The sequence below is a fragment of the Sus scrofa genome, chromosome 15 (assembly GCF_054392235.1).
Source record: "Sus scrofa isolate SSC_HxYL_T2T_F1_AM1 chromosome 15, Sscrofa_HxYL_maternal_Yorkshire_Landrace_v2.0, whole genome shotgun sequence".
Lineage (NCBI taxonomy): Eukaryota > Metazoa > Chordata > Mammalia > Artiodactyla > Suidae > Sus > Sus scrofa.
The window spans coordinates 131,743,364-131,756,683 of NC_139397.1; the positions used below are offsets into that span (position 1 = coordinate 131,743,364).

General features: G+C 35.1%; 1 protein-coding gene across 1 annotated transcript in view; it reads right to left on the minus strand.

The window, feature by feature from the left end:
* The window catches only part of ABCA12 (ATP binding cassette subfamily A member 12), a 353,621-nt gene that overhangs the window by 118,731 nt on the left and 221,570 nt on the right, over positions 1-13,320 (minus strand). Inside the window, exons 9-11 of the mRNA XM_084999025.1 lie at positions 10,740-10,925; positions 8,766-8,944; positions 1,397-1,509 (exon numbers count right to left, since the gene is read on the minus strand). Coding sequence (XP_084855151.1) covers positions 1,397-1,509; positions 8,766-8,944; positions 10,740-10,925 — 478 coding nt within the window. The remainder of the gene's footprint in view (positions 1-1,396; positions 1,510-8,765; positions 8,945-10,739; positions 10,926-13,320) is intronic.

The following is a 13,320-nucleotide window of genomic DNA, read 5'->3' on the forward strand; positions in this document are numbered from 1 at the left end:
TTAAAATGAAAACAGAAAAATATAAAGAGGAAATAATTAGTGTTTGTTAGTGTGCTGTCTGTGTTTCTGGTCTGGACTTTGTTTCTTTTTTCTTTTTTTGTCTTTTCTAGGGCCACACCCACGGCATATGGAGGTTCCCAGGCTAGGGGTCTAATCTGAGCTACAGCTACCGGCCTACACCGCAGCCACAGTAACAGCAACACAGGATCTGAGACACGTCTGCAACCTACACCACAGCTCACGGCAATGCCGGATCCTTAACCCACTGAGTGAGGTCAGAGATCAAACCCGCAACCTCATGGTTCCTAGTCGAATTCATTAACCACTGACCCATGACGGGAACTCCAGCCTGGACTTTTTTTAAGAGAGTAAGCATTTTTATTTTTTTTAACCTGAATATGCATCAAGATATTGAATTTAACAACAATCTTGTAAGCTAGTCATTAATTCTATAATTGTAGATTTAAAAAGTTCTAGACTAAAAGAAATTGGTATTCAAGAGTGTGTTAGATCCTCCTTTGAGAATTCTTCAAAATCTTTCCAAATCTGCTTTTCATATGAAAATTAGTAGTTTAAAACTTTGTAATAAACAGTCAGCTCGTGACCTGATGCTCTCAGGATACTTATCTATAATCCAAAGGTAAAGTCTATGTATTTAAAAACTGAAAAACTTAGTTGAGAAATGAGAATACTAAACTCATTCAGGAGAGGTAAATGCTAACCGAACATTTTACTTGGGAGGTAAGGATTTATTCCGTACAGCCCTAAATGTCTGTATGTGACTGTGTGTGTATGTCTGTGTATTCCCATGTGTGTGGCATATAATGCTGTTCTATACATGCGGAGGTGATCTTTTCTGATCCACTAGCAACATGCTATGGCTTGTCTTACTGGGAGTGACAATAGCTTTATACCAATCTATTCACTTTCTGATGTCCACTATGCATTTTCAAGATGGTTGGTTGAGGGGTATATTTTTTACTAAAGAAAGATTCGTCCTGATTTAAAAGCCAAAGTTTGCAAAGTAGGGCAAAAATACTGTAATTCAGTGTAGGCTTTTATTTCAAAAGTAGTGGTAGAAAGCTGTTTGTTGAGGCTTACCCCTTTACTCTGATATTTATTTTTTATACCAAGTATAAACATAGTTTTAGAAGCTGAGACATCATTTTCCCCTAAATAAAAATCCTAGAAAGTCACAGCCTCTTTGCCAGAGATTTCTCCTTGCTTCCATAAGTTGGTTAGATAAAGATGCAGATTTAGTTATAGCATATATTCCCACGTAAGAATCATATCATCCATAAATGATTATTTCAGTTGATTCTGTTTTTTACTTCTAATGAAATTGAACACAGAATTGCAACACAGAATTGACTACAGGAAAATGGAAATATAATACCTTGAGATGGGGAGTCCAGAGTATACAGCAGATGTTTAACAGATTTATGGAGAGTTCTGAAACCTTCGTTAGTTGTGACACGTGGATAAACCTTCTGCACGGCCAGCAGCGCGCTAACGAGTTGAAAAACAATTAAACCGGATTGCATTTCAAGGTTTGCAGACAGAAACAAAAGGTTATTCAAGGAGAAAATAGCTACAGTATAGAGAATTATTCTGATAACATAAAAGACAAGATGTTGCTTTTGTCATTTAATTACTTGTTTGTCTGTTCATGCACAAAATCCCAACAAAGTGTTCTTGAACCAGACAGGGCACTTCATGTTTCCAAGATTCTAAAGTTAAAAGGCCTTAAAGTAAGGAGTGAAGTTCATATCAGGTTTTTGTTGTTGTTGTTGTTAAGACCTAAAAATAAATGGTGAGAAACAGTAGCTTCCAATGAAAGACTTAACTCTTTTTTGTTGTTGTTGTTTTTAATTAAAGGAAAAAGTAAAAACAAAAAAAAGTATTTGGAAATTAAGTATTGGAAATTATTTTCATTGAAAATCAAGCCCAGATAAAGGAATCAGTTTCACGCTTATTAATTAAGCATTTGATAAATATTTATCTTTGGCTAAACAAATGGTAATATTTGGGGGGAAAAAAAGGAGCTTGTCCTAATTAAAGATTGCATTCTATCCTCTAAGTGGCCCATAGGCATGACTCCAGGGATAACTAAAAGTTAATATCCAGACCAACTGGTACTGTTTTCTTAGGATTTCATGTTACTAATAAGATAGGGCATCTATACTGGAGATGGACAATCAGCAATTTCACTTATGCTTGGGTTTATTCCATATTTCCCATATTGTCATTAGTTCATTTTAAAAAATGTTGGCATTATACAAGTATGTCTGAAATTCACAAATATTGTAAAGCAATGCTTTAATTTACATGAACAGTAGCTTAGAACAAAGGCTTTGTTAACAATTTGCCATTGTGACGTTAAATGTAGTACACATTAGCCAGTAGTTTTTCCATATCGTATCCTAGTTAACTGAAGGCTTACTCCAGCAACAGCATGTGCAAATACTTTCTACAATACTTTTGGAATTTTTAATAGTTATTTTTATTTTTATTTTTGCTTTTTAGGGCCTCATCCATAGCATATGGAAGTTCCCAGGCTAGGGGTCTAATTGGAGCTGCAGCTGCTGGCCTGCACCACAGCCATAGCAACACTAGATTCGAACTGCATCTGCAACCTACACCACAGATCACAGCAACGCTGGATTCTTAACCCACTGAGTGAGGCCGCAGATTGAACCCACAACCTCATGATTCCTAGTTGGATTCGTTTCTGCAGCAAAATGACAAGAACTCTGAATTTTTAATATTTAAATTAAGGATCATTTTAATTTTAGCTCCCTATTTATGAATGAAAACTGTATTTAGAGAGTTAACTTTTGAGTGTCCTCTAGTTTCTGGTATAACATTAGAATATACATATAGATATGTATGTCTATAAAAACATATACATATATATTTATAATTTTCTTTAGTTCTATAATAATTTCATAAGGTCAGTTTTATTTGTCTTGTTTTACAGACTGGAAAGCTAAAGTTCAAAAAGTTAAATAACTTACACAAAGTTATCCAAGTTAGTAGCAAATAGGGCTAGTCCTAATTTCAGTTTATGGTCTTTCCACTGTGTGTCTTGCCTCTGGCACTCTACCCCAACATGGCAGGAAGGAGGAGGGAAGCCCATTTCTGCACAGAGCCCAAAGACATTGTTAGATGGTTATTCCAGCCATGTGTCTGGCCAGAGGGGTGTGGCTGCATTTTTTTTCAATCTCTGTTCTCTATACATAATGGTCAATACCTCAGGTATTTTTATGTTTCCCCCTAGAATCTCCTGGTTCTCAGACTTTGGGTTGCTTCTGAACTCTGGTGACTATGAAGGCCCATTAAATGGTCTGAGGTTGTAGGTCTCTGCCAGGCTTTCTCCCAACTTGGCCCTCTGCTTGACTCACTTGATTCATTGTCCAAAAGTAACACCTTCAAAGGCTGAACCCACCAACCGCTTTGTAACTGTCAGCATTATTGTTATAAATATCATTAATGAAATGCCAATAGACAATTCATTTTTTCTGATAAAGTGTGACTTAAAAATGATACCTGACCCCCATCCTCTCTGAAGTCCTTTATTTATTTATTTATTTATTTTTGATTTTTTAGGGCTGCATCCACAGCATATGGATGTTCCCAGGCTAGGGGTCAAATCAGAGCTGATGCCACCAGCCTACACCACAGCAATAGCAACGCAGGATCCGAGCCGCGTCTGCGGCCTACACCACAGCTCACAGCAATGCGGGATCTTTAACCCACTGAGCAAGGCCAGGGATTGAACCCATGTCCTTATGGATGCTTGTTGGGCTTGTTAACCACTGAGCCACAATGGGAACTCCTGAAATCCTTTAAGACATTGATCAAAATGCTTTTATTTCACTTCACTGATTTTGTTTTTCTGTCCTCTTCATCATATACAAATGGAAGTTATTCAAAATAAGTCTCCTTGTAAATAAGGTAACTTAAAAAGGAGTTTTTGTGATTCATATCTCAGATCAGTTTCTTCCTCATAAATGGTGAATATCGTGTTTGTTTTTTTCATCTACCCTTTTATGTTTTTGAGACGGCTCATTTTTGCTAAATCTCTGTCATAATCTTAACATTATATAATCTAGTTTTGGTGACTGAGCTGTACAACAATTTACAACTTTACAAAATTGCTGGAGGAAATAACAGCAATAAGTTTTCATGAGGTTTATTTGTCTATATTACTTGTTCAACAAAGAGAAGATAAACCAATGATTTGGTGATAAAATATAGTCATTTGTGAAAAATTTACAGCTTTTAGTGACACTATCATTTTAGCAATAATAGTAAAGAAGATTTAACCTTAAATATTGGTTTATGTAAGGCTCTCCAACGTAAATATAATGCAAGCCACATATTTTGTTTTGTTTTGGTTTGGTTTTGCTTTTTAGGGCCGCACTTGCAGCATATGGAGGTTCCCAGGCTAGGGGTCGAATTGGAGCTGTAACTACCAGTCTACACCACAGCCACAGCAATTCAGGATCCAAGTCGAGTCTGTCTGTGACCTACACCATAGCTCACAGAAACACCAGATCCTTAACCCAGTGATCGAGGCCAGGAACCAAACCCACAACCTCATGGTTCCATGTTGGACTCGTTTCTGCTGTACTACGACGGGAACCCCAAGCCACGTGTTTAATTTTTAATTTTTTAGTAGTCACATTAAAAAGTTAAAAGAAACAGATGAAATTAATTTTAATAATATATTTTAATTGACTCAGTCTAGCCAAAATATTATTTCAACGTCAAATCAATATAAAATATATTATTATTTTGTCTTTTATTGTACTAAATCTTCAAATTTCAGCATACATTTTACACTTATGAAGTATCCCAATTCATATGCTAAATTTTCATTGAAAATACTTAATCTGTATTTGGATTTCATTAAATTACCAGTGAAAAGCAGATTCACATACACATGTTTTTTCAAACATATTAAAAATTTCTCTAATAACTGGATCAAGTATCAGTCTTTAAAATTTAAAGTAAAAAATCCAATTCCTTAGTAATACTAGCACACCGAGTACTCAAAATCACACTATACACCTTAAATTTACAAAATGTAACCTGTCAAATTTATTAAATGAAAAAAAAAACAAACCCCACAACTATTGCATTTGGAGTAGATAGGCAATGACATCCTGCTGTATAGCACAGGGAACTATATCTAGTCACTTGTGATGGAACGTGATGGAGGACAATGTGAGAAAAAGAATACACACACACACACACACACACACACACACACACACATATGTGTGACTGGGTCACTTTGCTGTACAGCAGAAACTGACAGAACACTGTAAATCAATTAAAATAGAAAATATAAAAATCTTTTTTTTTTTTTTTTAGGGCCACACCTGTGGCATATGGAGGTTCCCAGGCTAGGGGTCTAATCAGAGCTACAGCTGCCGGCCTACGCCAGAGCCACAGCAACGCCAGATCCAAGCTGCGTCTGTGACCTACACCACAGCTCATGGGCCATGCCGGATCCTTAACCCACTAAGCAAGGCCAGGGATCAAACCCGAAACCTCATGGTTTCTAGTCGGATTTGTTTCTGCTGTGCCACGATGGGAACTCCAATAAAAATCTTAAAATAAAATAAAATAAAATTTGATTAGTACATTAAAAAAAAAAACCCACAGGTGGCTAGAGGTTGTCATATTAGAAATAATAAGTATATAAATTGGCAATAAAAATTTAAGTGAATTAATTAGTTAAATAATAATGAATAAGCGAAAATCAATTACTTTAAAAAAAAAGAGTTGTTCAAGTGAGACAAAAAACCAAAGGTCATTTGTTTTATAATAATTTGAAGATATTTCTTTTAAAAGCTTCTGGTTTACAACATTCTAACCATTACCTGAGAATATACCCTACTGCATAATGCAGTACTTTTTTTCTTTTTAGGGCTGCATTGGAGGCACATGGAAGTTGGTGGGCTAGGAGTTGAATCTGAGCTGAAGCTTCAGGCCTATGCCACAGCTACAGCAACACTGGATGTGAGCCTCATTTGTGATCTACACCACAGCTTGTGTCAATGCCAGATCCTTAACCACTGAACGAGGCCAGGGATGGAATTCGCATCCTCGCAGACACTATTGCAGGTTATTAACCCAATGAGCCACAATAGGAACTCTCTTTCGTTTTTCTTTCTTTTTTTTAGTGATTTTTATTTTAAATTTTAAAAGAATTAAAATAACCACAGCAAAATGTTCTAAAGTAATTTACTCTACCAAAATAATCTCTAAATTATTTCTAATTAAGTAATTTATTTCTGACCTCAGAGTAATTTTTTGGATCTTCTACCTTCCAGTGAGTATTATGTTGTGGGATTTTTGGTTTTTATTTGTTGTTTTATAACCAAATTTCACTGAGGTATAATTCACATACAATACGATATACTTAGGTTACAATTCAATGAGTTTTGACAAATATATACACTCGTGAAACCACCATGCTACTTAAGATATAAAATATTTTTATCACCTCAAAAATTTTGTCTTACGCTCCCAACAGTTGCCCCAGGATTCACTGATCTGATTTCTAACACTATACATTAATTTTGTCAATAATACAATATCTATACATCTAGTATGTATTCCTTTTGCAGGTGGGGGGAGGGTGTCTGCATTCTTTTGCCAGCATAATATCCATAAGATTTATCTATGTGTGGTATAATAATCTGTTTATTTTTCTATTAAGTAGAATTACAATGTATTGGTAAACTATAATTTTTTTTATCCATTCTGTTTATGGATATTTGTTTTTCCCTCAAATTTTAGGTATTATGAATAAATCTGCTGTAAACATTAGGATACAAGTCTTCATGTGGGTATATGTTTTCATTTTCCTGGGTAAATACCCAGGGGTAGAATGCTACATCATATGGATCTATTTTAACTTCATTAGAACCTGTCATATTATTTTCCAAAATGGTTATATAATTTTACACTCTAACTTGCAATGTATGGAAATTCTATTAGCTCTGTTTTTGCCAACAACTCAAGTCATCCATCTTTTAAAATTTTGCCCATTCTAATGAGTGTGTAGTGATATGACATTGTGGTCTGAATATTATCTTGACTCTTTTCATTGCTACATTATACATTTCAAACAATTCCCTTTCTCCTTGAACTGATCCACCTATTTGCTTTCTGAGACAGAATATACATAAGAGGAAGAGAGTCAAGTGTCAAAATTCTGGGGGAGTGAAAAAGAGCCAAAATGAGGATAAAGTCAAATTTCTTAATATCTTGCTTCTTTTATAATTTAGTTATGATATGTTTTTGTGGAAAGAATATAGGACTTGGATTCAGATTCCTTGAGTTCAGGTGCTAGCTTTGCCACTTACTAGTTGTAGAAACCTGGGGAAGTCATTTGACCTCTATGAAGGTGTGTTTCCTCTTCTATAAAATGGGGATATCTCTGGTTTCAATCTCAAAGCACTATTGTGAGAGTCAAATGAAATTAATGCAACAACATAAGGGCTTATTATAAAGTCTTTGAATAAATATAAGCTCTTAGAAGCTTTCCAGAGAAGGAGTTCCCGTCATGGCGCAGTGGTTAACGAATCCGACTAGGAACCATGAGGTTGCGGGTTCGGTCCCTGCCCTTGCTCAGTGGGTTAACGATCTGGCGTTGCTATGAGCTGTGGTGCAGGCCGGTGGCTACAGCTCTCATTGGACCCCTGGCCTGGGAACCTCCATATGCTGCGGGAGCGGCCCAAGAAATAGCAAACAGACAAAAAAAAAAGAAGCTTTCCAGAGAAGATGACAAAACTCTCTTCTAGTGCTTCAGACATAAAAGATGGAATACATTGGTCTCTTAGTGACATATTAGAGAGGCACTCTGAGCTTTGGAGTTAAAAAACCCAGGCTCAAACCCTCCTACCTGCATAATCATTAAGTATTTATTTTTTATGACCCTCTGTTACCTCATGTATAACATAAATAACAGTTTTATTGTAAGTTTCAATGTGATATATATAAATGTTCCAGTAAAGTGTCTGGTACATAATAGGCATTAAATAATCGTTAGTTGTTGATGGAGTTTTTGTTGTTTTGTTTAATGCACATTGCCAACTAGCTACATAGGACAGGCAAACCTCAGTATGCGTCCATCAAACTCTAAAAGTTGGCTGTGCTCAGATCTCTTTTATAAGGAAAGGAGCCTTTGAAGGGGTATCCTCTGAAAAAATTTTCAAATCTTTGTATCGTATATATCAAATAAAGCCAACCTAATATGTAGGTTTAGAAACATCATCTATAGGCTGGCTGCACATGAGAGAGGCCACCCCCTTGAGGTATCTGCAAACCAATGAGATATTTTCTTCATGAGCAGAAGAGTGCACAGAGCTATTGTTATTCTATATGTACAGAGCTCTGATAGTCTCTGTGTGAGCTTGAGCCAAAGTCCTAATCTATTACTGGTCCTACTATACCATCTCCCTCAGAAGTTCTGGGATACCAACTGATAATATAGATATTATGCTTATGTTCCTCCTTATTTTCCCATATATATGTCAATAAACCTAATGATCACAGTGTGAGTTTCTCCTTTGTTTATCTAGTACCTTTATTTTCATTGCTAAAATCTGCAATAAGGTGCTGAAGGATTATTTGCTGTGTTTAAGTCACCTACCTACCAGTGATCCTCAAAGATACATTAAAAAAAAAAAAAAAGGACTTCTTTCTGAACAGTAACATAACCCTTAATTCTTATTTTTTCTTACCTATTTGCATTTCGAAGAACGTCAAATAGATTGCTTAGAGTTGTGTCATTCTGGAACACACTTGGGAAACTGGAGAGAAGCTGCCACACAGCTGTCTGCTCTTGCACTTTGGAGAAGAAGGACAACACTTTGACCGTTTCCTGAAACACTATCTTCTGGTTGTTAGGATCACTTGATAGCTTAGAAAATAAAATCACAAACAGTGGTAAGTGAGACTTCAATATCTGTAATCACATGGCTGTCTGTGAAAGCATTAAAAATCTAGATTTTCACATAAGTAATTCTTTCAGATTTTCATTCAGTTTGAAGTTACCTTTTTACGTGGAAAAACTATAAGCATTTCGAATGTTCTTACACACCACTGGATTTTTTCCTATAGTTCTGGAAATTTGTACATTTAACATTTGGTTAACAAAACTACATTTATACAAAATATTTTGGGGGGCCATGCCCAGGGCATGAGGAAGTTCCTGGGCCAGGGATCAAACCTGAGCCAAAGTAATGATAATGCTGAATTCTTAACCACTAGGCCACCAGGAGTTCCTATACAAAATATCTTAAACTGTTTTTGGAAATTGAAATTAATTTCTTAAAATTAGTTTTTGAGTAATGTTTTTGTTTTTCTCTATACCTGGTTTAGGACCTGCAGACATATCTTCTCTATGTCCATTAGGAGACCTTATATTATTTGTTATCTGCATGGAAAACCATTAAAATTTATATATGTGTGTATGAATATGTATATATACAAACATATGAAAATGTTTACTATTACATTTATACATACCTAACACCATAAAATATTTTCTAAATTTTGTTTCAATACAAGAAACTTTAGTTATAACCACATCTTATACTATAAAAAAACAAATAAATGAAAACCATGACCTTTACTCTGGCTTTGGATCATAGGACTCCTCTAGTACCTTCAGAAGTAACGTATTTCCTTAATTGTATATTCACTTAAAACAATTTTCTTAATAAGCTCATTCATAGCAGTAAAGTCAGGTTTTTGTTCTGTCTTAATTCAAGTTCTTTTAAGCTGAAAATGTGATTTTGAACAATGTCTTCTTAACCACACACTTATACGATTGCTGGGTTTGTTGAGATAGACTTTTAAGTACTCTTTATTGGATTGGGATTATTACAACAGTGTCTCTAATCCAGTTCTTTGGAAAACTCCGATTACTGAAGAGTAATGTAAGCTTCTGCACTTACCTAAAATAAAATTCGGAGAATCTAGGGGAAAATGTTAGATAAGGACATGCTTCATTTATTCCTGGTTATAAAATTTTGAAAGAATTATGAATATTTCTGTGAACTTTCACTGTGTGTGGAGTTTCATTAAAAGAAGATTATCAGTGTCTTATTTTCACATTGTAGACTAGCATATAAAAATGGTTATTAGCAACTCCATATTATAAAGTTCTTGGTCTTAATGTATAATAGTTTGGAAAGAGGGATATATTATCTCAGAAAAAAGCAGCTTTTCAAATTAGGTTTGACATTAGAAGAAAAATTTAGAAGATTACTCATTATTCTAACTTCTGAGAGTTGCAAGGCTCTGATAGTTTAATTATTAACCTTACATTGCATCCTGAGTAATCTCACTTAAATATCTCAGAGAAAACAGTCAATCTTCATTCACCATAGAGCAAAGCCATATTCCATCTACCAAGTTGTGTCTACATTAACTATAATGCAATATTTTGGTTCAACACAGACATAATTTCAATCCTGCACATTTAAATGGAAATTAGACATTACTTAGAATTAGATATTGTATGTGAATCTCTGTGCAAGGAATTCATGCTGAAGGTGAGCCAGTTTTTCAGTCAGCGTCTCCCAGTCCATGTGGGCTATGGACTTGTTCTTTGATTAATTTTGAGTCACTTTGTGTACACAAGAATGGAAATAATACATTTCCCTCTATTGTTTAGGAGATCTTAACCATATTAAAATATTTACACTCACCTGAGAGAACTGGTTTGTCAGCTCTTGGAGAGAAGACTCTAAAAGGGTCATGTTGGACAGGCAAAATATGTTAAAAACATTTTTCCCTAGAGTGGTCCAAGAGAAGGCAGAATCAGCAATATATCTTGGGTAGCTCTCACACATTTCTCTTCGTATATCTTCTGAAGCTGAATTTTGCTTTAAAAGCTAAAAATGTGTGTGAGAAGAGTGGGATGATAATGTTAGTAAATGTAGATTTTAAACGGTCCTAGTTTTCAAGGAAACTGACCTGTTTTCACAATTGCCATTTTAAGGTCCTGCATTATGGCAACTATTAAATTAATGCTAAAATACATTGGATTTAACCCATGAAAAGTCACTGAGAGAATGTAGGAATATGATAATTCTTGTCATCTACATGATTTGAAAGATTTACATACGATTTATTTAACTGAACTCATTTACTGTCTCTGACTAGACAACCTAAATGTACTAGATCTTGTCTGACAAAAATCTTCAGTCTTAAAAATCTTAGATTTTCCTGGCATTTAGCAGCAGAGACTCAAGTGTCCTAACAATTTATGACACTTCATGGGAAATTGGCCAGAATCTTTGGAAGATTTCCAAACAGGATGAGCTCCAGAGTCTAGTTCAAGACCAACAGTGTTTATTTAGAGAAGTAGAAAAACATGGATTATGTTTCATTTGCAAAGCAATTATTTCATTTAAAGATTTTTGCATATAAATAAAAAAGAAAAACACATATACGAAAATACATAGAAGCATATAATTACTAAAGACAATAATTGGAAAGCATTTTCATAATGGAATCTTTGTAAGTACCCCATATATTTCACAGTACATACCAGTCACAGATGCAGCACTATTTTCAGTTATAGTATTGATCACATTCACCATTATTAAGTTGTTTAGATATTTACAGAGCCAATTACATTTAGTTGTAACATTTAATGAATCCTTCCTAATAATTATTTCTATACCCTATGAGGTGAGGGCTAACTAATTTTATTCTCCCTTTAGGTTATATCACAAAATCTACATTCTGCCTTCCAGTGACTCAGCTTCTAAATGTAATGAAACAAGACAGGATCCACTTATTCTAGGATATACTATAAGTGCCAGATCCTCTAGTCATTCATCCATATCTCTTTCCTAACATTACACAAAAACTCACCCCAAAATGATTTCTCTACTTATTCTTGCAAGGGTTGCAGAATGCAATAAACAGAAAGAAAGAGGAATCAGAGAGACTGCTGACACAGGCATCAATATGTCATCCTAATTTTTACATCCCTTCCTGCTCCAACTACTCTGAAAATATGTATCTATACATAGAAAATTCATTTTTGACTTATCTCCACTGGATATATGACTCTGTGCTGCCTCAAAAAATTCTGAATTTTTATTCCATATGAGAAAGAGAACCTAGGAGTTTCAATACAATAAAGTTGTATTTTTGAGAACAGCATTGAGATTCTAGATGTTTAAGAATTTTACTGATACAATGCAAGCTATTTAATTCCAGGAATTAATACGGAAGAAACAGAATGGAATAAAATAGCTTTTCTTAGTTTACATCCTGGACTGATTTAGGGAGGCTTTAGACTGGAGTGAAGTGGGCATGCTGTAGAACTTCCTCAGCGACACAGGTGCTTTAGCTACCTCAACTATTATATAAACTAGACCTCCAAAATCTAGACTGGACTGAATGGGAAAAGTCTTCTATTTCAGCCAGGACTGGCAGAATTGCATTGAAAGTTATGGTGCCTTTTCCTTACATACATTTTTGTATTGTTCTTTGTCTTGTTTACATAAACCAGTTCATCAAAGTGCCTCAGTTATGCAGAATGTCAATTCATGAGGAACTAATAGAAATATATTAAGCAGGAATATGAGTAAAGATCAGTTAATTTCCCATGTTGAAGATGGAAGAAATGTCTACTACATAAGACATGGATATATTATTAAAAATGCATGCATGCATATGTGGTGTTTATGTGTATGTGCGTGTATTCGTGTGTGATAGAGAGAGGGGGAAAGAGAGTGGGGGAGGAGAGGGGAGAGGGAGAGAGGAATATTCTCTCTATGGCAAAATGTTAAAAATGATCTCTTCTTTATTTCTGAAGAGCACATAAAGCAGAACTCAAATGCCCAGGGGCCAGGCCAAATAACTTAAATGTATGAATCTGCTTAAAGACAATAAGGAAAAGTGGGGATTGCAGCTAATAGAAGAGTACCTCTTCTGCCTAATGGCACTCAAATTCAACTTCTTAAAACCCTTGTATTATGTGAGCACACACACACACACACACACACACACACACACACACACACATATAGCTCATAGGCTGCCAGCTTACACCTCTGATAGAAATGATGTTTATCATCTTGCAGTCTGGAAACTTAAAGTGGAAGACTAGTAAACAGATGGAAATCCATAAGTAAGCTCTTTAAACCACGCTAAGGAAAGGGATTTTATTACTTTGGGGAGATATTTTTATGGCTCTAATTTTTCCAAAAGCATTATTAGTATGGATGAAGCAGCAAGTTTGATGGGTATTATAGCTTCATTTGCTTTCAT